Here is a 23,152-nt window from a genome sequence, read left to right as displayed (position 1 = left end):
ACAAATTAAAAAATTATAATTTCCATATTTTTGCACATTGATGGTATAAAAGTCATATTTTTTAAAAATTCATTTTTATATTTTTATCAGAAAAAGTATATTGAATAAATGGGCCTAAGGCTTGCCAGCCAGGACCAGAAAGATAGGTCCAGTGTATCTCGTTAGACTTACCTTTTGTTTGGTAAGAGGGGTTACAGGAGGATGGATTCAATACAATGGATTGTCTAGAAGATTTAGATGTGATGCTGTTTTTTTAGATTTTATTTACAAAAGTGATGTAATTTATTATATTTACATATATGTCGTTTTTTATACTATTTTTATTTTTTGTGTTTTTGGATACTGGTTTTTGTAATACAAACATATAACTTTATTTTATTTTATTTTTTGAGTAGTGCTTAATAAATTAAATTATATACATCATTTTTTATTATATATATTTTAATTGATGATAATGGACTTGTGAAACTAATTTCTCTCTCTCTTCTCTCTCTTCTATGAAACTTTTAAAAAAAAACCGGCCATACCACAGATCGTTTCGGCTCAAGAGTGGTACTATTGCGGCCTATTCTGCAAGGTAATTATTTTAACATATGGGTATATTTTTTTTACTGTTGCTGGAGAAGATGAACAAAATTAAAAGTAATCTTTTAGTTTCTTTTATATTTGGTTAAACAAAAAAATTATTTTATGCTTTGTTTATATAAAAAAAACATTTTGTATTTAAAAAGCAACTATGTAGTTGCTTTTCAATTTGGTTAAACAAAAATTCATGATAAAATACCAAAATGTGTATTTTTTTTATTACAATTCAAAAGTAACTTCTAAGTTTATTTTTGTTTGATTAATAAAAGAAACACTATTTTATTTACATGTAAATTACATTAGTGACTAAAAAGTGAATTATAACTTTTCATTAAAAAAAGTTACCATATAGTATACTAAAGTAACTTTTGATGATAAGTTATATAGTAATATGTTATACTTCATTGTATCTTATTAGTTTCTAAAACAAATTTGAAGGTGATGTAAAAGTACATACCTTAAATAATAAGATACAATAATATAACATAAAAATAACTATTCAATATTTTAAGATGAAAAAGATTCAAAAAAATAAATTTTGGAGGTAACCAAAATCTATATGAAATAATATGCTCTAAAAATAATTTTTTTTTGTGAAAAAGTAACATATTGGTAACTTATCTCCATTATAAGTAACCAAAATTAGGGTTGGGCATAAAATCCGAAAAACAAAAAAAACCGTGTACACCGACCTACCGAACACCGAAAAAACCAAAATCAATTAAACCGAACACCAAAAAAATATTTAACGGTGCAAACCGCCACTGTTCGGTCGGTTTAAAAATTTTGTGTGAACTGACCGGCAGAACCGAAACCGATCGAACAGTATAAATATAATAATATTATATGATATAATTATTAATTATTAAAATTATTAAATAAAAATAAAAAAATCTGAATTTTTTTAAAAAAAAAACTTAGGGCACGGCACTGGATGAATCTCTTTCTCTTTCTCTCTATCGTATACTCAACCTCTCATCTCATCTCATCTACACTTCTTCCTCTCTGTTCTGTTTCACTTTCCTCCCAGCCCAAACGAACGGACTGACCAGACTCACTCGGCGGCAGCAGCACGGGCCAGTCGCATGACCGAGACCCACGCACGCGACTGCTTCACGGACACGGCTTAGCTGACCCTTCCCACTCTGGCAACTGCTTCACAGACACAGAGCTCCGCCACACTGATTCGTTTCCAAGCTCAAACAGTCGAGATACTCCACTCCATTGTTGAACTACTTGATTTGATCTGATCTGATTTGTTTTTCTAACTTTATTTTGTTGGTATTTTTCTATTTGTAGGAGTTGATTTTAAGATCAAGCTGTTCACATCACACAGTAGATGGGAAGAGGTTGAAACTGACAATTTGTGACACTGGTAATCTAATTTGCTCTGTGTTTACTTACATATGTTTCTCTCTTTGTATATGTAATGTATGCATAAAGCTTCCTCAACAGAAAAATATGTGTTTTCACATAAATAGATATAATATTTAGTTTATATATATATTTAAAAAATACTTCCTATTATAAGGTAAAATTTAGAGCATTTGGTGTTTTGAATTATACCAAGTGTTAATTTGAATATTAAGATTTTAAAAGGTTTTTTTTTTCAAAAAGAAAAAGAAAAACGTGGTTCTCATATAAGAAATTAAAAATATAGTAAAGCTAACATCAGAAGAAAAGTGGATATATACCTTGGTCAATTCATAATCGTAAAGATAGATTGATATGGAGTTATGGAGGGAATGGTGTAATAGATCACTTGCTTTTTTAATCTTCTTAATAAATATAAGAAAACTTTTTTATACTGTTACATCATAAACCCAGTGCTGAACTTGCACTATAACACTAAGTGGTCATCAATCATGACATAGGTAAAAGCTATGCAAACATCTAATCCTTATTGTGATTTTATTATGTGTTTTCCTTCTTGAATTGTATATTAAAATGGGATGAGTAAAGATATTGTATATTGCAACTGGACAGGAGAGGTTAAGAACATTAAAAAGTTCATATTACAGAGGAGCTCAGGGGATCATTCTAGGTACACTATGATATGTTTACATCATACAATTATGAAAATCAAGTACTGAAAAATAAACAGTAATAATATTATTAATATAATTTTTTATTATTGGTATTATTCTAGTCCTTTTGTAAGTGCTGACTTTTTGAAAGAAAAAGAAAATGAAGTGACTATCATGTTCTGTTGAGTGCTGATTGAAATACAAACATAGTTGGCTTATCTTTCCTATGCTAGAGTACAGTATGTGATTTCACTTTCTTTATTCTTACTTTCACACATGTTGATTAATGTTCGATTGTAATGTCCCAAAATCCCTAATGTGGTTTAATGGTCGGATTAGTAGGCCGGGAGGGCCATAATTGTTTTATTATGCCTTTAAATGATTATATGCATATTTATGTGAATTATATTATAATATGATGTTAAATGCATGCATGTGGGTCCACATTTGATTATTAGGACATTTTGATAATTTGGCCCGTTGAGGGCATATTTGTATATTTTGGTGCATGCTTGTGATTAATTGTTGAGGCCACATTATAATGTGGATTTATTCGAGCCATTCAGCATGAGACGATTTTTGAGTGAAAATTAGAGGTTTAGTCATAACGGGATTAAGTTCGGGGCTCGGGGTGAGTCTCGGGGTGATTTTAAAGATTTGAGTGTTGCCGGGTATTAAAAGGTAATGAGATATGAATTATTGGTATTTGAGAATATCGAGAATAGCGGGAATCGGAGGGTGTTAATTATGATTAACGAAATAGGTGGGAAATGACGGTTTTACCCTTGGGATTCTTTAGAAACCTTTAAATGACCTAGGGAAAAATAGTCATTTCACCCCTAAGATATATATCAGCTTTGTAGACTGTAGAAGCTTACCAAAATAGAGCAATTTCTCCCCTTCTCCCGTACATCCTTTCTCCTTCATTTTCCTTTGGAATTCTTGGCCTCAATTTGAAGAAACAAGCTAGGAAATCAAGGATTGGAGTTTATAAACTTAGTTCATCCATTGAAGAGGACACAAACCCAGCTTGAGGTAAGAATTCATCCATGAATTTAAGCTATACTCTGTTTTTCTTATGGTTTTTAGTCAAGAGATTTTGATGTGGTTAGTTGGGAATTAATGGAAGTTTTTGGAAGAAATTCACTTGCGTTTTGATGCTTGTATGCTAGGTAAGTTGTAGTAACAATTGGTGGCTTTGTTCGTTGATGTTGGGGAAGTTTTAGTGAGGTTTTAGAATGAGTTCGAAGGGAGAAAACAGGGATTTTGGCTGAGTTTCCGGTGGGGTCGCGACTTTGTTCTAGAGCGTCGCAACCCAAGCTTGAGAAAATGGGAGGAAGTGGCTGAAGGGCCGAAGGGTCGCGGCCCTTAGTGGCATTTTGGCCAAAATTTGGTTTTTGGCTTGGGGATTCAAGTCTTAGGCCTCGGGATCAATCCTACTACTCGGTTTAGTAGGATTTGATGTCTCGGAGGCTAGGTTTTGGTTCGAGAACCTTTGTTATTCATTTTATTGATGGAATCTCATATTTGGTTATGACCAGGTGACCGTCAAGGAACCAAAAGGTTGATCGTTCTCAAGGGTCGTTCTTATACTAATTCTCGCTCGAACCAGAGGTAAGAAAACTACACCCTGTGTATATGACATGCGTGGTTGTTATAAAGGCATGTTGGTTGTTAAATGCGGGCATTGATTGCATATTAAATGCTTAGCAAATCTTGCTTAGTTGTGTATGGCACTAACTATTCAGAACCGGCACTTGTCGCGTATTACTGACCTAAGAGTCAGGAATGGCATAAGCGTCATGAACGCAGAGCCAATAAAAAATTAGATCTAATCAATATCAGCGTTGAATGACTCTAGGAGCATTAATGTTGGACCGACCTTAAGGTCGATGAAAATTATAAGCGCTTGACTAGTCTAAGACTAGTTACTCAGAGTCAAGGCCTAAGGCCTAGGTGACTGTTTGTCACGTGGCTAGGCAGCGGAATCTCATGGTTGTGACTCTATGGTCATGCGGTAGGTTATGTTGGTGACTAGTTCATCTAGCACCTATGTAGCGACCCAAATTTTCTAATAAGGCTTGAGGCCTTGATTAGTGTGCCTGGAGGGCAATAATTGTTATACTGTATTAATATATGTGAATTTAATGAATATGTGGTTAGAATGCATGATTAGGTGATTAAATATGCATGTGGGCCCCATTTGGTAGTTAGGGGCAGATTTGTAATTTAGCCCGTTGAGGGCATAAATGCAATAAATGTTATATATGTGATCATTTCGATATAATGGTGAAATATTTGTGATGCACGTTCCGAGACGGTCCTAGAGAGCTATTCCACTTAAAGTCACAACGGGATTTAATACCCGGCTCGGGAGGAGCCTAGGGGTATTTCGGGAATATTACAAATTTAGTTGGGGGCTTTAAGTTAATGGTTAATGGTATTCTGGTAACTTGGGTAACCATAAGTAACCATTGAGGATAGTTACTCTAAGAGAGAAAATGGTATTCTTGTAAGAAAATAGGAAAGGTCTAAGTAGCCCTTGAGGATTAACTAGAATTTGGGTTAAATGGAAGGGAAAATGGGTCTTTTGGCTGGGATTTAGATAGTTATGGATGAGTGGGGAAGCTATTCACACTTTTCTACACTTAGGCTTATTTCACTTCTTGCTGAAAGTTAAACGAAAAGGACTGAGTTTCTTTGAGGTCAAGGGAGGAATTGAAGGCTGTAGAATCAAACTAAGGCCAAGGTTAATCACAGAGGTAAGAAATTCATCCATGGGTTCTCTTTAAAGTTTAAGCTTGTTTTAAGGATTTAAGAATGAAGGTTGAAGCTGAATTTGCAGCTTGTTTTTTGTGAGAATTCAGTTGGGAATTAAGGAGATTTAGCTTGGAGTTGAAGTGGGAAGAAGCTCAAGGTTGAATTCCATCTTGAGGTATGGATTCCATGCACATTTGAAAGTTATTTCTTGTTTAGTTTAAGAATTCTGAAGGTTGGTTTAAACTTTGCAAGGGCTGGTTTAACTTTTGAGAATTTTGAACCACTAAGTGATTCTTGAGTTTGATTGTGTATCTAGGGCTGTTGTTGATGTTTGTAGGTTGTTAGATGGATTATTTGTGTTTTGAATTGAATTTGGGACTTAGGTAAGTCTTGGTAAATATTTGGGAGTGTTTTGGCTAAGGGAAAATGCAGGGGAAAACCCAGAATTCTGGGTTCGTGAAGGGGCGTCGCGGCCCTGTTCTTCTGCACCGCGGTGCTAGGCTTCAGCAGAGGACGGGGGCCCTTCTAGGTGCTGCGGCCCTCATAGGGTGGCGCCGCGACGCTAGGCCATTTTTGGGCAGGGGAAAATTGTGGTTTTTAGGCTTTTGCCCAGGGGGCTCGGGGGACGCTTCCACCACTTTGTGTGGGGTTCCAGGAGGTCCCGAGGGCTCGGGTTTGGTTCCGGGAAATGCTTTTGAAATAGTTAGTAATGGGGGTGCTATTTATGTGTTGTGACTAGGTTCTCGGTGAGACTCGGATTAGAGGATCGTGCTCGAGGGTTCAATGCTCAAGAAGCTCGGGATATAGGTAAGAAAACGGTTGTACCCGTAGAGCAGGGCGAGGCCCATAGTTGTGTTGCAGGGCACGACCCTATATGATTGTGTTGGTTGTAGCTCATTGAATATGTTAGTATATGTTTAAATTATGCTGTGTATGCATATATGTGAATGATCGGCTAGGGCCGGGAACAGCGAAGGCCGAGAACGGCAAGGGGCCGGGAGCATCGTTTAGCATGCGGAGTGCGAGTTGCCAGGGTAAGACCCTAAAGGATACTTGGGATATCCTTACGGTGTGGACCGCAACCCAGGGCCTGGTAAAGCGCTTGGGACGGCTTGGCCGTACGTGTTTAGCTTTTTGGTGAATTTCTTATATGCTGTGTGGTTTGTATGCATATGTTATATTTATGTGGAGTTTTCTTGCTGGGCTTCAGCTCATGGGTGCTCTGTGGTACAGGTAAAGGCAAAGAGAAAGTCAACCGACCATGAGTATGGAGAGCATGAGGCAACGCGTACATGCCTGGTCTATCTGGCTGCCACGGCCATGGGTATTTTTTGAAGTTGTTTGTAAAGAATCCTATTTTGTCGTTTAGTCGACTCTAAATATATTTTGAGTTGTAAATATTTATATATAGTATTTTTTGGATCCCAAACGTTAATGGTCTTATGAATTTCAGTAAATGGAATTATTTACCTTAAAACCTCGATTAGCGAGTTAAATGCACATTTTAAACTCACTTAGTAACGGCTCTAAGGAGGTAGGGCGTTACAACCTATCTTGATCAGCTAGTGAAAGGATCACTTATTTGTAAAGCCCAGGTGACCCTATCGTCACATGGCTGATGGGAACGGAACCCACTTTAGTGACTTTTCCAATTGTCACTCCTCTATTTTGGACAGAAAGTCCTGAATGATTATTATGGTCATTGTTGATATTATATTCATGCAATATTGTGTTTTCTTGCTGGGCTTTGGCTCATGGGTGCTATGTGGTGCAGGTAAAGGGAAAGAAAAGCTCACCCAGCCTTGAGTGGAAAACTTAGGTGGTGTTGTGTACATATGTGCCCGCTTGACCACCACGGCCAATGAGTTCTCAGAGGAACTATGGGGTTCACCCTATTTTTGTCGCTTAGGTCGGCGGGTTGTAAATTTAAACTGTGTTATCCAATAAATTAGTATTGGTGACGTGGCAAATAATCTTTTGACACGTGGCTGATACCTGAAAGCGCCTGCTAGAGTATCGACCAGGAACACAGTAGAAGCAGGGTAAGCTTGTCTTACCCACGACCAGTCTGGTCGGTAGTTCCGCGTACAAGGCAACATTTATGGGAAGATCTTTATGAATCCCGAATTTATCTCATACAATCTTCTGGATATCCGATTATTCAGGGAAGAATATCTGTAACGATCTCTTGTGACCCTCCTTGAGCCTATAAATAAGAAGAGATGGCTCAAAGGAGGGGGACCTTTTTTTTTTTGAAGCTTTTGAATCTTAGGAAACGATAGTAATTCTCCAAGTAAATCTGTATTGTTCTTTAGTGAATAGTGAAACTCATTGAACTCTGGTTCTTTGATCACCCCTCTGATTTTATAGCAATATTATTCTAAGTGGACGTAGGTCATTACCAGATCCTGGGGCCGAACCACTATAAATTACTGTGTTTTCTTAACTTTTGTCATTGCGTTCTTCTCTATACATTCGTCCATATCAATCACGTTTTGACTCCGTGTCAGTCGGCTAAATCTTGGGTCAACATTTTGGTGCTTTCATTGAGAGATTGATTTGTTGCTGTTAAGAAAACCAATGGCGAAAGCAGGAAGGAAAACTAGGCAGGCAACCGCCGCTGCACCGTCGAATCCACCACCTCCTCCTCCCCCTGCAAGCATGGCGGAAGATGAGCCGCAACTAGATTTTGAAGAGGAGGAAATGGACGATGCGACACTGAAGAGCACCCTGGGCGTGTTGCAGGAAGAATTGGCTAGTCTGAAGGCCAATCAAGAAACTGCTGCAGAAGTTATGGCGCGGCAGCAGCAGGAGATTGATCGGCAGCGTGCAGAATTGAGCGAGAGACAGGCGGAGGTGGATCGCCGCCAGACCGAAGCCATGACCGCCCTCGAGGCAGCCTTGCTGTTGGCTAGAAATCAGGCCGCACCTGCCTCGCAGCCTGACCAACCCGCGAATGGACCACCCCAGAGGGCTCCCAATCCTAGCCCACCAATTCAGCCTTCAAGTCCTCAAAGGCCCGAGCAGCCTCAGACACCCCATGACGATGTCCCGTTGGACCCTGAGGAAAATCCACCATCCCAAGCTGCTCGGGGTAATCCCCCGCAGCAAAGGCAGAATAGGGCCGAGCGTCAGCCTCGTAGTCCTAGACGCCATGAGAATGATGGGCCAAACCAAGCAAACAGAGGTCAATACCCTCCTGGTATTAGGATGGACTCGAAGCTAGGCTCTGCGGTCCGTGGACCCCCACGGCATGATAATGCACGGGGACACCGCAACCAGTGCAAGCCACCCTCTAACGCTCGGGGCGTTTCTGCTAGAGATGGGAATAGGGGGAACAGTCAGTCTCACCACAGCCAGTCAAGGTTCAGAGATGGCCACGGATACAATGAGGCCGACTCAGGCAAGGGAAATGCTGCTGGGAGGAATGGAGAAAGAGGTAAAGGCAGGAGCCAAGTACCTCAAGGTTACCAGCCAAATCGACAAGATGCTGGGGGGCAGCCCAGACAAAATAATGTCTTCAACCGGCTCGGAGGTAGCGAGCAGCGAAGAAGAGAAGAGGACCTGATAGATGTACTGAATGATCGTCACGAGAGGCACGGCGAAAACCTCCCCCAGCCACAGAGGCCACCGCAATTCCTGCCGCAGTGCAAGCCCAGATAGACGCACTCAATCAGGCTGTGCAGCAGCTAGTCGGAGGAAGAACTTCTTATATCGACCACGACAGGAGGAAAGGTACTCCTTTTGTCCAGAGGATAGCTAACGCCAAAACTCCCAGCAAGTTCAAAATGCCTACGCTCCCGAACTTTGATGGATATGGGGACCCAGTCTCGCATGTAAATAAATTTGAAATTCAGATGGACATTCAGAAAGTGTCCAAAGACGCTCGGTGCAGGATCTTCCCTGCAACACTTTCTGAAGCAGGGCATGAGTGTTTTTTTAAGTTCCCGCCTGCAAGCATAGTTTCTTGGGAAATGTTTGTAAGAGAGTTTTACGGGCAGTTCTATGCGGGTCGTGTGCACCCAACCGAAGCAAACCAGCTGGTCGAGATTCGCCAGCAGGACGGAGAGTCAGTGAAGGATTACGTCCAGCGCTTTATGCGAGCGGCGGCTGGAGCGAAAACAGTAGGAGACGAAGGCAAGATGATGGCCATTACCGCAGGGGTAAAGCGTTGCTCTCCCCTCTGGAAGAGTCTCCGAAAGAAAGGAGTTAAAACGACCCAGGAGTTCTTGGACCGAGCTGATCGTTACATCAAGCTCGAGGAAGCCATTGTTGATGGTGGGAAACCCTCGAACAAGGGTAAGAAGGCCGTCGAGCCTGCCAAAGCCGCCAATGGTTCCAAACCTAATGGCAACGACAAAGGCCACGGAAACGGCAACGGTAATGGCAAAAATGGTGGGAAACGGCCGTATAACGAGCCTTCCACCTCCGACAACAAACGAGCTAAGGGTAATCGTTATGAACCTAGGTTCACTAACTACACTGCCCTCGTCGAGTCTCGGGGAGAGGTTTATCAGGCCACAAGCTCTAGTGTGCCTTACAAGAAACCAGGACCCATTCGAAAAGGCATTTCGAAAAGAGACACCACCAAGTTCTGTCGTTACCATAACGACTACGGACATGACACTAACGAATGCAACCAGTTAAAAGACGAAATCAAGTTCCTTATTAGACAAGGACACTTGAGAAGGTACGTACGGGCCTCGGGAACTTCCCAACGAGAAGCTCCAGGTAGCAACGAGCAGGCGTCTACATGCCAACGCTCGCCACCATTACAGCCTGCCCCCGTGGCCGGAACACTCTTAACCATCTGTGGAGGCCCGATCCTTGCGGGAAATAGCAGAAAGGCCAGAGAACGATATGTTTGGGCTCTACGTCACGACCAGGACATCGAGATGATGACTGTGGAGGACCGTGCACCAAAAAAGGCTCGGTCAGAGGAGGGTGAGATAACCTTCTCTGATGGCGATGCCCGGCACGTTCAATTCCCACATTCCGTTCCACTGGTCGTGGACATCCAGATGGCCAACATGATGGTAAAAAGGGTACTGGTCGATACAGGAAGTTCAGTGAACATCCTGTATAAATCAATGCTGGAACGCATGAAGTTGTCTGTAAAAGACTTGGAGCCCTGCAATCAAACCATATACGGCTTCTCTGGAGAAGGACTCACCCCAGCCGAAATGATCAAGCTTCCAATAACGACGGGTACAGCGCTCGCAACAAGGACATTACTCACCACTTTTGTAGTGGTCGATTGCCCTTCGGCATACAACGCCGTTATTGGAAGGCCCATACTGGTTGATCTACAGGCCGTCATCTCTATGTGGCACTTAGCCATGAAATTCCCGACGGACGCGGGGGTAGGACGCGTCGTAGGGAACCAAAGGGAAGCCAGGGAGTGCTACAACGCCTCGATCACAAAGGTGAAGAGTGGGACGTCGAGGAGCACTACCCTAGATCGATTGCAGATGGCAATAGACACGCAAGCCCAATCCGGTGGAGAAGTCACCAAATAGGGTGTTGCCCAAAGCGAGGATGGAGATTTGGATCCTCGCTTTGGGGATTTTGAAGAAAATGTTGGACCCGTCGAGGACCTGGAGGAGATCCAACTCGACAAAAAAGACCCGACCAGAGTCGTGAAGGTTGGGAAGAACCTAGAGCCTACTATAAAGCAAGCACTGGTGGAATTCTTGCAAAAGAACCAGGAGGTTTTTGCCTGGTCACACAAAGACATTGTTGGGATAGATCCTGCAGTAATCAGCCATGTCCTGAACATAGACAAAACATTTCCGCCCGTGCAACAAAAGAGAAGGCTGCTCGATAAAGATAGATCAAGAGCTCTGAAAGAAGAAGTCGAAAGACTTAAGGAGAATGGATTCATCAGGGTAGCGTTTTATCCCTCGTGGGTCTCGAATCCGGTACTGGTCCCCAAGCCTAATGGCAAGTGGCGTACCTGTGTGGATTTTACGGACCTCAATAAAGTCTGCCCAAAGGACTGCTTCCCGCTCCCAAGGATCGACCAGCTGGTCTGGTCGATGCAACTACAGGACATGAGATCCTCTCGTTCATGGATGCATATTCAGGCTAAAACCAGATCAGCATGCATCCCCCTGACGAGGATCACACCAGCTTTCGGACCGATACGGGCTTATATTGTTACAAAGTAATGCCCTTCAGACTAAAAAACGCAGGTGCGACTTACCAACGGCTAGTCAACCACATGTTTAAGAATCTGATCGGTGCGAACATGGAGGTATATGTGGATGACATGCTGGTAAAGTCTAAGAAGGCAGAAGGACATGTGAGGGATCTACAAGAATGCTTCAATGTGCTAAGCAAGTACTAGATGAAGTTGAATCCCCTCAAATGTTCCTTTGGAGTCGGATCAGGGAAGTTTTTAGGGTTTATAGTGAATTCAAGAGGGATCGAGGCCAACCCTGATAAGATAAAAGCCCTGATCGACATGAAGTCACCGGAGAAAATCAAAGATGTACAAAGTTTGACCGGAAGGATCGCTGCCCTGAGTAGATTCATCTCCAAATCAACTGACAAATGTGTCCCTTTCTTCAACCTACTCAGAGGCAATAAGAAGTTTGAATGGACGGGAGACTGCGAGCAGGCATTCCAGGCCTTAAAAGCTCATTTGGCGCAACCTCCCATCTTGTCAAAGCCAATCGAAGGAGAAACTTTGTTTATCTACCTGGCGATTACTGAAGTTGCTGCTAGTGCGGTACTAGTACGGGAAGAAGAAGGCATACAGAAAGCGGTCTACTATATCAGCAAACGGCTGATTGGAGCGGAATTAAGGTATCCGCCAATTGAAAGGTTAGCATATTGCTTAATTCTAGCCTCCAGGAAGTTGTGTCCTTACTTCCAAGCCCATCCTATTACAGTTTTAACCGACCAGCCCCTTCGGCAAGTCCTCCAGAAACCTGAGGCTGCTGAAAGATTGTTAAAATGGGCAGTCGAACTAGGGCAATTCGATGTAACTTATTCACCCCGAGCAGCAATAAAAGGACAAGTCTTGGCCGATCTCGTCGCGGAGTTCACCGAACTCCCAGGCAGTGAGCAGTGCGAACAGCCTGAAGCGCCCATGCCCCAAGACAAAACTCCTTCGTGGAAACTATTCACAGATGGTTCATCTAACGAATCCCACGCTGGAGCGGGAGTGATATTGATAACGCCGGAAGGGCATCGATTTCACTGCTCAATCAGGTTCGACTTCGCAGCGTCAAACAATGAAGCAAAATACGAAGCACTCCTAGCTGGATTGAGAATAGCCAGAGACATGAGCATAAAGACGCTTGATATTTACAGTGACTCTCAGCTAGTCGTGAATCAGGTCCTGGGGGAATATCAAGCGCGAGGCTTAAAGATGATGGCCTACCTGAATAAAACAAAGGATTTGTTAGCCCAGTTCACAAATTACACCCTCCAGCAAATTTCGCGAGACCAGAATTCGAATGCAGATGCCTTGGCTAAACTCGCGAGCGCGAAGGATGCTGATACCTTGAACATAATTCCAGTAGAAAGACTGAGTAAGCCAAGCATAGAAGTGGCCGAAGCCAATATGGAGATTCGTGTAGATGATACGTGGATGGCGCCATACTTGGAGTATCTGACGAATGGCACACTGCCAACAGATAGAAACAAAGCCAGAACTCTGCAAAGGCGGGCCGCTAGGTATATACTGGTCGATGGCATTATGTACCGAAGTGGATATTCAATGCCACTGCTCAGGTGCATTACACCAGAAAAATCTAAGGAGCTCATGAGGGAGGTGCATGAAGGCTTCTGCGGAGATCATGCTGGGGGGCAGAGTTTGGCAAAAAAGGTTCTAAGACAAGGTTACTTCTGGCCAACAATGAACGAGGATTCAATGGAGTATGTACGAAGATGCGACAAATGTCAAAGGTTCTCCAAGATCCCACGAGTAGCTCCAAATGAACTAAAACAGATGCAGAGCCCATGGCCCTTCGCAATATGAGGGATAGATTTGATTGGATCCCTGCCAACAGGGAAAGGCGGAGTAAAGTACGCAGTTGTGGCAGTTGATTACTTCACAAAATGGGCTAAAGCTGAACCACTCGCAACCATCACGACCAAAAAAGTTCTTGACTTCGTCATCAAGAACATTGTATGCCGGTATGGATTACCCGGGAAGATAGTTTCAGACAACGGGACCCAGTTTGACAGCGACTTATTCACCGATTTCTGCGAAAGGCATGATATTATTAAAAAAAATTCTTCAGTTGCACATCCCCAAGCGAATGGGCAAGTCGAAGCCGTGAACAAAACTCTTAAGGACACCCTGAAGAAAAGACTTGAAGAAGCCAAAGGGGCGTGGCCAGAGCAACTGCCTGAAGTCCTCTGGTCGTATAGAACATCTCACCGAACAGCAACAGGGCATACCCCATTTTCCCTAACCTACGGATATGAGGCCATGTTTCCTGTCGAGTTAGATCCCCCCTCACATCAGCGTTTGACTTACGACCAGGACGTGAACAGTCAGCTGATGATGGAGTCCCTAAACTCGATCGACGAGATACGAGAAAAATCTCAACTCCGAGTTGCTGCATACCAGCAAAAAGTCGCCCAGTACTTTAACTCCAAAGTTAAAGAAAGAAAATTCAACGTCGGAGATTTGGTGCTACGACGAGTTTTCTTAAATACCCGCGACCCCACTGCTGGAGTGCTCGGACCTAACTGGGAAGGACCTTACCAGATTGAAGAAATCCTTCACCCAGGCACCTACAAACTTGCACGCTTAAACGGAGATCTCGTTCCGCGCTATTGGAATGGAGAACACCTGCACAAGTATTATCAATGAACAGCCCTTCTTAAAGGACTGGCTTGTTTAAATTTCTCTTCTTAATTTTTACAAGTTTTGCAAAGAGGGTTAGCCATGTTGTATGGCTAACTGCTCATATATGTAAGATTCTATTTTAGAATCACTCGTAAAGACATGTTTAGTCCATTTTTAATACGAGATTATAAGGGACTGTGCTCAGCCAGTCATTCTTGCCAACCTTTGTGAATTTATATTTACAAGTATTTGTTCATTACGTGTGTTGTTTTGCTGTATTACAAGTATCAGTTTACTACGAACAGGAATGTTCGAACAGGTTATGGTCAAGGCAAGTGACCAAGGACCTCACGCTCCTCGATCACTTGGGGGGCATATAAGGCACATCAATAGCAAAGCATACTCTCAAGGTATGTAAACACATGAACAAAATAAGTGAAAGCATGCTGCAGTACTTAGAGTATTTTTCAAAATTTATGTTTTGTTAAATCATGCCAAAGTACTATGCTAAGTCCGGTCATACGGACAAATGTTATAATAAATAATTATAGCACCAAGAGTTAAGCTTTTACACCGCAAGCATCGCAGCTTGGATGTAATTGTTCAAGAAAAAAGATTCACTGCCCATGCAGCAAAATTTAAAAAGAAACTATTGTCTTTACATCACGACCCTTGGGTTGTATATCCAAAAAGAAGAAAAAAAATAAATGAGAAGAATTCAAGAGGCATTCGGGGCCGGAGGGTCCTGGGCAGCATCCTGGTTAGTTGCTTCCTCGACAATTTCTTCTTCTGCACCAGCGACGTTTGGAGTGGCAGGGGTTGCAGCTCTTGCCTCCTCTTCGGCCAGTTGGGCAGCACATCGAGCCAACTCCGCATTTCTGACTTCCTCTTAAAGGTAGCTAAAGTCAGCACCCTAATTGTGTTTCCAGAAATTGTAGAAACATCGGAGTGTAGTCCTCTTATACTTTTCCAGATTCTTGGAGTTGTCAAGCTCCAACTGCTTCACCTTGCCCCCGAGAGTGTGAATGGCCTCGTCCTTGGTCTTGAGTACCTCCCCAGATGCTTGATTTCGCGGAGATGAGCTTTGTTGAAATCTCGGTACTCCTGTCTCAACTTGACTGCTGCTTCCTTCACAGCTTCAGCCTCTGACAGCTTAGTCACCGCCGCGTCCCTCTCTCGGACCACTGCCTCCAACTCCTTAGCATGCTTAGCCTCAGCAGCCAAAAGCTCCTCGGCCGCCTTCACCTGATACCTCTCGATGGCTTTTGCCTCGACCTGCTCGATGTAAGCCTGGGCTCAGGTACGAGCAGTAATGGCAGAAAGTAAGGCCTGTTCACAAAGAAAAAGGAGTTAGAACTTATCACGAGGGCTAAAAAACTAAAAAACTCGAAGAATAAAGAAACACTTACGCTGAAGATTTCGTTCAAAGCCCTGTTCAGGATCTGATCGACTGGCAGCTCTTCAGCCTGGACCATTGCGGCCCTAACATGCTCGCCTTTACCAATACAATCGAGGCGGTCCCTGGCAGATCGAATGGCACGGATCATAAGTCTGGCCCCATGAGCCTCTTCGCGAGAAAGCTGCTCTCTGGCCGATGCGGCTGGAGGGTTGGGCGAGGCGGGAGCGTTTTGCTGCACGGAAGGAGCTGGAGGAGGAGTAGGAGTTTGCCTAGTTGGCGCAGGACTTTTCCCAGTAGACGTTCCCTGAGGAGGATCTTCTAATTGACCCTTCTTGGCTGGAGGGCCTCGACTGGATTCGCCAGATCTCTTCTTGGGCTTCCGTTGGAGTTGAGGAACTTCCTCTTCCTCCTCGGCCTGGTACATGTCAAAAATGTTGGGAGTTGACATATCTGCATGAAGATAAACATAGCAAGTTTATAAATAGGAGGTAGGTGAAAGTAAGATAGACAATTGAAAGGAGGTAACAAAGTAAATACCCGAGCTACAACTACTGGTTGCTACACTATTGACTCTATTAGTCATATACTCATTATCTGGCATGAAGAAGTCTGATCCTAAGTTTGGAGCATATGTAAAGTTACCATCCCCGTCAAACAAGTGACAGGGAATCGGCAAACCATTTAAAAGCGAAATAACTTTACCGTTATCATCAGAAGATTCTCCCAAGTCAACAATAGGCTCTTTGGCCTTTTCTTTCCCCTTGCCTTGGGGAGCAGAAGGCCTTTCTGCGGAAGGGCTACTCGTGGGTTCCCTGATTGTAACTCCTGTTGGCCTCCTCCTAGGAGGAGGCACAAGAGGTTGCTGCTCGGGAACCCCCTCGGCAGTGGCTTCGTCCACCACGGACCCTCTATTTTCATGGCGAGGAGCCAGGAGGCCAGACGACCTCAAATTCTCTTCAAGTGTCAGGGTCTTGACACATTTTGCTGCATCAGACATCCTGGCCAGAGTGTTAGACCTCAACACCATGTCTGGTGTTGGGGTCGGACGTAACCAAGGGCCTGGAAAACAGATCAAGTTTGAGGAAAAATGAAAGGAAACACTCTATGTTAAAGTATCGACTAGACGAAGATAAGTTTATACCTCCTCTCGCGAAGGCCAAGTTATTACTCATTATGTCCGGAGTAAAGAAGTACTCCTTGTTGTAGTGCCCCACGTTTGATATGTGGGTAGTACCACTCAGGAACGTCCGGCCGGTCTCCTGGTGGAAGAAGTGGAAAAAGCCCGTCCCGTTATGCTGTGGGTTGGACTTGAGGTCAAAGAGATAGTTGACCTCATGGGGTTAAGTTTGTACAGGACATAGAGTGCGGCCAACATCCTATATCCGTTTGGAGTTATTTGGAAGTGAGCGACGCCGAAATAATTGGCCACCCCCACAACGAAGGGATGAAGAGGGAGATAAGCTCCCGCTTCAATGTGATACCGGGACCAGGCGCTGTTCGCCCCTCCTGGACAGTTAGCCCTCTAGTCCTCGGTGGGACGTATAATGGTTACCCCCGTAAGGGGGAATTTCCTGAAACATTTAGCAAGCATTCGAAGGGTCACTGAACTGACTGGGGGAGTATACCACTCGACATCAGACGGATTCCGATGACGAGGACGGGCCCTAGTTTGGATATTAGGGTCAGGAACAAGATTTTCTCGACCGCTGGTCGAGGGAGCCCTAGCCTGCGAATCAGGCTGGGCAGGAGGAGTAGGGTTGCTTTCAAACTCGGGCCTTTTCTTGCCAGAGGACTTGGAGCGGGCCATTGGAAAGGAAGGATGGGATCTGGAAGAGGATCGCGAAAAAGGAATCTCGTGGACGCGTACAGTTGGTTGTTCTTCCCCCTCAAGCAGCTGGGCAAGAAGGTCGTCGTCGATGGGTCTTTCACCTCCCCACAAATCTGGCATTAAAGTCTGCAAACAGAAGCATGAGGAGGTGAGGAAATATAACTCTAAAAAGCTTTTAGAATAACGCTGGTCGAGTATAAAAGTTAGGCTTTTTACACAACAACATTCTATTAAAAAGCTAGTTTTTCTACACGAACAGTTTGAAAAGCGGATCAAAGGGTGAAAGTAAAAAGTTTTTTGTGAAAGCTTTTTCAACTCCCCTTAGGGCGGGAAAAATTTATTTTTCAACTGGCTTAAAAATCGAAATGTTACCTCGGTTTTACGTCCTAAAGAGCATGATCCTGAATTTTTAAACTAAATCGTAACTCTACTGTGCCTACAAAACATTCTGTCTATAGGCATTTAAAACCAGAAACAGAAAGACTTAAACAGTATACCACCAAAAGCATGCATCACGAGAAATTAGAAACATGGGGTTCCGAAAACTTACCAAGAAAAGTGATCGTGAAGGAGGAAGAAAGGTCTTCGGAGATTAAAGAGCCCACGGTCTGAGTCTTGGAAGGGCAAGAGAACGGTCTTCAGAAAAGCTTAAAGCTCTGGTTTTTAGGGTTTTCTGCAAAGATAATGGCGTGCGTAAAAAGAAAGAGGAGGCTTCGACGGTCTTATATAAGTATTCTCTGATATTAAAAAAGTATAATCATTAGTTTTCCTTTTTCTAACTATGGGGAAACGGGATGGCCGTCGAAATCGTTTCTGGGGAACTGAAAGGACATGATTAGACAGAAGTGGGTTGCTTTTTTCAAAAACACACGAAGGGTTCTGACACGTCAGAAGGGGTTACCGAAGGGTCATTCGTTCAAAGTTTATTTACTGTTCGTAGTAAATAAAATTTGGGAGGCAAATGTTATCCAATAAATTAGCATTGGTGACATGGAAAATAATCTTTTGACGCGTGGTTGATACCTGGAAGCGCCTGCTAGAGTATCGATCAGGAGACACAGTAGAAGCAGGGTAAGCCTGTCTTACCCACGACCAGTCTGGTCGGTAGTTCCGCGTACAAGGCAACATTTATGGGAAGATCTTTATGAATCCCGAATTTATCTCATACAATCTTCTGGATATCCGATTATTCAGGGAAGAATATCTGTAACAATCTCTTGTGACCCTCCTTGAGCCTATAAATAAGAAAAGATGGCTCAAAGGAGGGGGACCTTTTTTTTTTTGAAGCTTTTGAATCGTAGGAAACGATAGTAATTCTCCAAGTAAATCTGTATTGTTCTTTAGTGAAGAGTGAAACTCATTGAACCCTGGTTCTTTGATCACCCCTCTGATTTTATAGCAATATTATTCTAAGTGGACGTAGGTCATTACCAGATCCTGGGGCCGAACCACTATAAATTACTGTGTTTTCTTAACTTTTGTCATTGCGTTCTTCTCTATACATTCGTCCATATCAATCACGTTTTGACTCCGTGTCAGTTGGCCAAATCTTGGGTCAACAAACTGTAATTACCATTTTGAGCTGTAAATAACTTGTAAATTTTTTTATGGGCCCATGAACAATTTTATGTTTTAAATAAAATATATCATTTCCTTTTGATTGGTTTTCCACCTTAACATGTTAACAACACCTAGAAGCACATTTTAAACCAAAGAACTCGGGTAGCGAGTTAAATTTCTGGTTCAACGTTCATTATAACAGTCTTGGGGTAACTAGGGCGTTACAACTTGGTATCAGAGTGTGCCAAGGTTAGGGTTCTTGTAGACTGGCTAGTCATGTACACTTACCACTGAAGACAAGCTTGACTCATGGATTGGTAACTATTTACGTAGTTATATGTATAAATGCTTTACCTTTTTACATGAGACACCATGTTAAACCTGTGCTCTGAATATTGCATCTTCAGCAACCGTGTGCTAAATAGTACTGAAATGGCTAGAACATACTTATTAGTATTGTGGAATGTGGATTATTATGTGATACATGCTGAGTGCTACATGCTATAATCATGTATCTATTTTTATATTTGTATGACTGTGGAATATGATAATTATCTTCTTGTTCTTGGACCGTAAGGCGGCAAGAGGTTTAGTTATCACTACATGACTGGCCGTATTGACTATTGTTTCAGCAAGGTATAAGTTGATAAAAATGAATCTAGGACAGACAGATACATCAACTGACCAGAGTGATCAAGGCCAGAATAATAATAATCAGGGTCAAGAGAATGACCAGGGACAGATTCCATAACCAGCTCCTGCAGGCTACAGTGTTGAGACAGGGAGAAGAACTCTGCCTCCTGAGACAACAGCAAGCTCCTGCAGTGGCCAATGTATCAGAGACACCTCCTGTATCGGTGCCAGCAGCTAAGCAGTTGCCAGAGGTTAGTAATAAATGGGAGTCTCTCTATGAAAAGTTCAGAAAGCAGCAATCTCCAGTGTTTGAAGGCAATGCAGATCCTGTCAAAGCTGAGCAGTGGATGAGCATGATTACCACCATCCTGGATTTCATGAGGGTGACTGGTAATGAGAGGGTGGCTTGTGCCACATATATGTTTCAGGAGGATGCCCGAGTTTGGTGGGAGGTTGTAACCCAGACCAGAAACGGCAATGCCCTGAGTTGGAAAGAGTTTCAGACTCTGTTCAACGATAAATATTATAATGATGCTATCAGGGCGGCAAAGGCTGAGGAGTTCATCAGGTTACTTCAGGGAGGTTTTTCAGTGACTGAGTATGCCCTGAAGTTTGATCGTTTGGCAAAGTTTTCCATGGAGCTGGTGCCCACTGATGGGACTAGGAGGGAGAGATTTCTCCAGGGGCTACAGCCCAAATTAGCCCGTGATGTTCGTATTACCACTGTGGCTGGGGTTACTACCTATGCACAGGTGGTTGAGAAGGCACTCACAACTGAGAGTGCAGAGAATAAGATCTGGTGAGATAGTGCAGCCAGAAAGGAGTTCAGGAGGACAAGTCATCCATTTGTGGGTTCTAGTAGGGGTGGAGGCCCCAGTGATCAGAAGAGGAAGGTTCTTGACACCTTCCCAGTTCCTGGTCTTGATAGCTGGCCCCGTGGTGTTTCAATGGGTCGTCAAGGTGGTAATGAAGCCTGGAAGTCTTATCCTGAATGCTCTAGGTGCAAGAGGCGTCATTTAGGAGAGTGTAGGGAAATGGCCTACTTTTCGTGTGGAGCAGTGGGCCATCTTAAGAAGGATTTCCCTAAGGCCAGAAAAGAAGAACTCAGGAAAGCGGACAGCTCAGTCCTAGCTCGAGTGTTCGCATTGACACTAGCAGAAGTTGAGGCTTCTCCCTCAGTAGTTACAGGTCAGCTTCTTAGTGCTGGAACCCCTTATAATGTATTGATTGATTCTGGTGCTACACATTCTTTTGTTGCTAGTAGAATTATTGATAGACTGTGTAGACCTTGTGATTTTTATGTTGTGGGGTTTGGAACCTTGTTACCCACTGAGGAGTTAGTGGTATCCAGGAGATGGGTCAGATCTTTGCCAGTGGACTTGATAGAGTTGGTTATGACTGACTTCGATATGATATTGGGTATGGATTGGTTGGTAAAGTATGGGGCAACCATCGATTGCAGATGGAAGATGGTCACCTTTGAGCCCGAAGGTGAGGATCCTTTTGTGTTTGTTGGTATTGTGCATGGACCTCGCATACCTCTGATTTATGTATTGAGGGCTAGGGATCTATTGCAAGAAGGTTGCATCAGATTCTTAGCCAGTGTGGTTGATACCACTCAGGTCGTGCCAGTGAGACCAGAAGAGATCAGACTTGTTTATGAATTCCTGGATGTGTTTCCAGAAGATTTTTCAGGGTTGCCACCACACAGAGAAATAGAGTTCGTGATAGAACTGGCACCAGGGATGGAGCCAGTGCTAGAGCACCTTACAGAATGGCCCCAGCTGAGTTAAAGGAATTGAAAGTACAGTTGCAAGAGTTGCTAGATTTGGGTTTTATCAAACCTAGTTTCTCACCTTGGGGAGCACCAGTTCTGTTTGTGAAAAAGAAAGATGATTCTCTGAGGATGTGCATTGATTACAGAGAACTGAATAAGCTAACAATCAAGAATAAGTATCCTTTGCCAAGGATAGATAATATGTTTGATCAGTTGCAGGGTAAGACGGTATTCTCAAAGATCAACCTTCGTTCTTGTTATCATCACTTGAGGGTCAAGAAGGGAGACATAGCGAAGACTGCTTTTCATACCAGGTATGGGCATTATGAGTTCTTAGTCATGTCTTTTGGATTGACTAATACCCCTATTGCTTTTATTGATATGATGAACCGAGTGTTCAAGGATTATTTGGACCAGTTTGTGATCATCTTCATCGATGATATCCTGGTATATTCTCAGTTTGAGTCAGAGCATGGGCAGCATCTGAGGTTGGTTCTACAGCAACTGAGGGAACACAGATTGTTTTAAAAAATCTAAGAAATGTGATTTCTGGTTATCTCAGGTATCCTTTCTTGGGCACATTTTCAGTAAGGAGGGGATTAAGGTAGATCAAGCAAAGATTGAGGCAGTTAGAAACTGGCCAAGGCCAAAGAATGCTTATGAGGTTAGAAGTTTCCTTGGATTGGCAGGTTATTATAGGAATTTCGTGGAAGGGTTCTCAAAGATTGCTACTTCGTTGACTGTGCTGACACGCAAGAATCAGAAGTTTGTGTGCTCAGATAAATGTGAGAACAACTTCCAGGAACTGAAGCAGAGATTGATTACAACTCCGATTCTGAGTCTTCCAACAGATCAGGAGAAATTTGTGATTTATTGTGATGCTTCTCATCAGTGTTTGGGCTGTGTTCTGATGCAGTCAGAGAAAGTAATTGCTTATGCCTCACGTCAGCTGAAGGAGTATGAAAAGAGATATCCCACTCATGATTTAGAGTTGGCGGATGTGGTCTTTGCTTTAAAGATATGGAGGCACTATCTTTATGGAGAGAAGTGTGATAAGCTAGTGAAAGGATCACTTATTTGTAAAGCCCAGGTAATCCTATCGTCACATGGCTGATGGGAACGAAACCCACTTTAATGACTTTTCCAATTGTCACTCCTTTATTTTGGACTGAAAGTCCTGAATGATTATTATGGTCATTGTTGATATTATATTCATGCAATATTATATTTTCTTGCTGGAATTTGGCTCATGGGTGCTATGTGGTGCAGGTAAAGGGAAAGAAAAGCTTACCCAGCCTTGAGTGGAGAGCTTAGGTGGTGTTGTGTACATATGCGGCCGCTTGACCACCACGGCCAAGGAGTTCTCAGAGGAACTAGGGGGTTTACCCTATTTTTTCCGCTTAGGTCGGCGAGTTGTAAATTTAAATTGTAATGACCATTTTGAGCTGTAAATAACTTGTAAATGTTTTTATGGGCCCATGAATAGTTTTATGTTTTAAATAAAATATATCATTTCATTTTGATTGGTTTTCCACCTTAACATGTTAACAACACCTAGAAGTACGTTTTTAACCAAAGAACTCAGGTAGTGAGTTAAATTTACGGTTCAACGTTCACCATAACGGTCTTGGGGTAACCAGGGCGTTACATCGGTTGCTAGAATTTTGCCATTATTAAAGTGATCATGTAATGCAATGGTAGTTTGACTTTAATATGCACTTTATGGAAATAATTATTTAATTAGACCTCCCATCCCATATTCTTCTCTCTGGAT

At 42.9% G+C, this 23,152-nt stretch overlaps 1 protein-coding gene across 12 annotated transcripts; it reads left to right on the top strand.

Annotated features, from left to right (window-relative positions):
- The first annotated feature begins 1,161 nt into the window (after window positions 1-1,161).
- Window positions 1,162-22,901, top strand: LOC133800750 (uncharacterized). Of its 12 annotated transcripts, none has more exons than XM_062238793.1 (6): window positions 1,162-1,790; window positions 1,885-1,960; window positions 4,154-4,226; window positions 6,606-6,696; window positions 7,147-14,591; window positions 22,648-22,901. In XM_062238793.1, exon 5 carries the CDS (start codon window positions 9,161-9,163, stop codon window positions 10,889-10,891), a length of 1,731 nt encoding a protein of 576 aa, XP_062094777.1. In that variant the 5' UTR covers window positions 1,162-1,790; window positions 1,885-1,960; window positions 4,154-4,226; window positions 6,606-6,696; window positions 7,147-9,160; the 3' UTR covers window positions 10,892-14,591; window positions 22,648-22,901. The 12 variants fall into 12 exon arrangements, 10 of the variants coding, with proteins under 10 accessions (XP_062094777.1, XP_062094776.1, XP_062094771.1 ...); XM_062238787.1 differs by lacking the exon at window positions 4,154-4,226 and adding an exon at window positions 2,572-2,629 and having other exon boundaries at window positions 1,165-1,790; XM_062238786.1 differs by adding an exon at window positions 2,572-2,629 and having other exon boundaries at window positions 1,167-1,960.
- The last annotated feature ends 251 nt before the right edge of the window (window positions 22,902-23,152 follow it).

This window comes from Humulus lupulus, chromosome 9 (assembly GCF_963169125.1).
Source record: "Humulus lupulus chromosome 9, drHumLupu1.1, whole genome shotgun sequence".
Classification (NCBI taxonomy): Eukaryota; Viridiplantae; Streptophyta; class Magnoliopsida; order Rosales; family Cannabaceae; genus Humulus; species Humulus lupulus.
The sequence above is the reverse complement of the archived record's forward strand: the minus strand, read 5'-3'. Positions and strand labels throughout refer to the sequence as shown.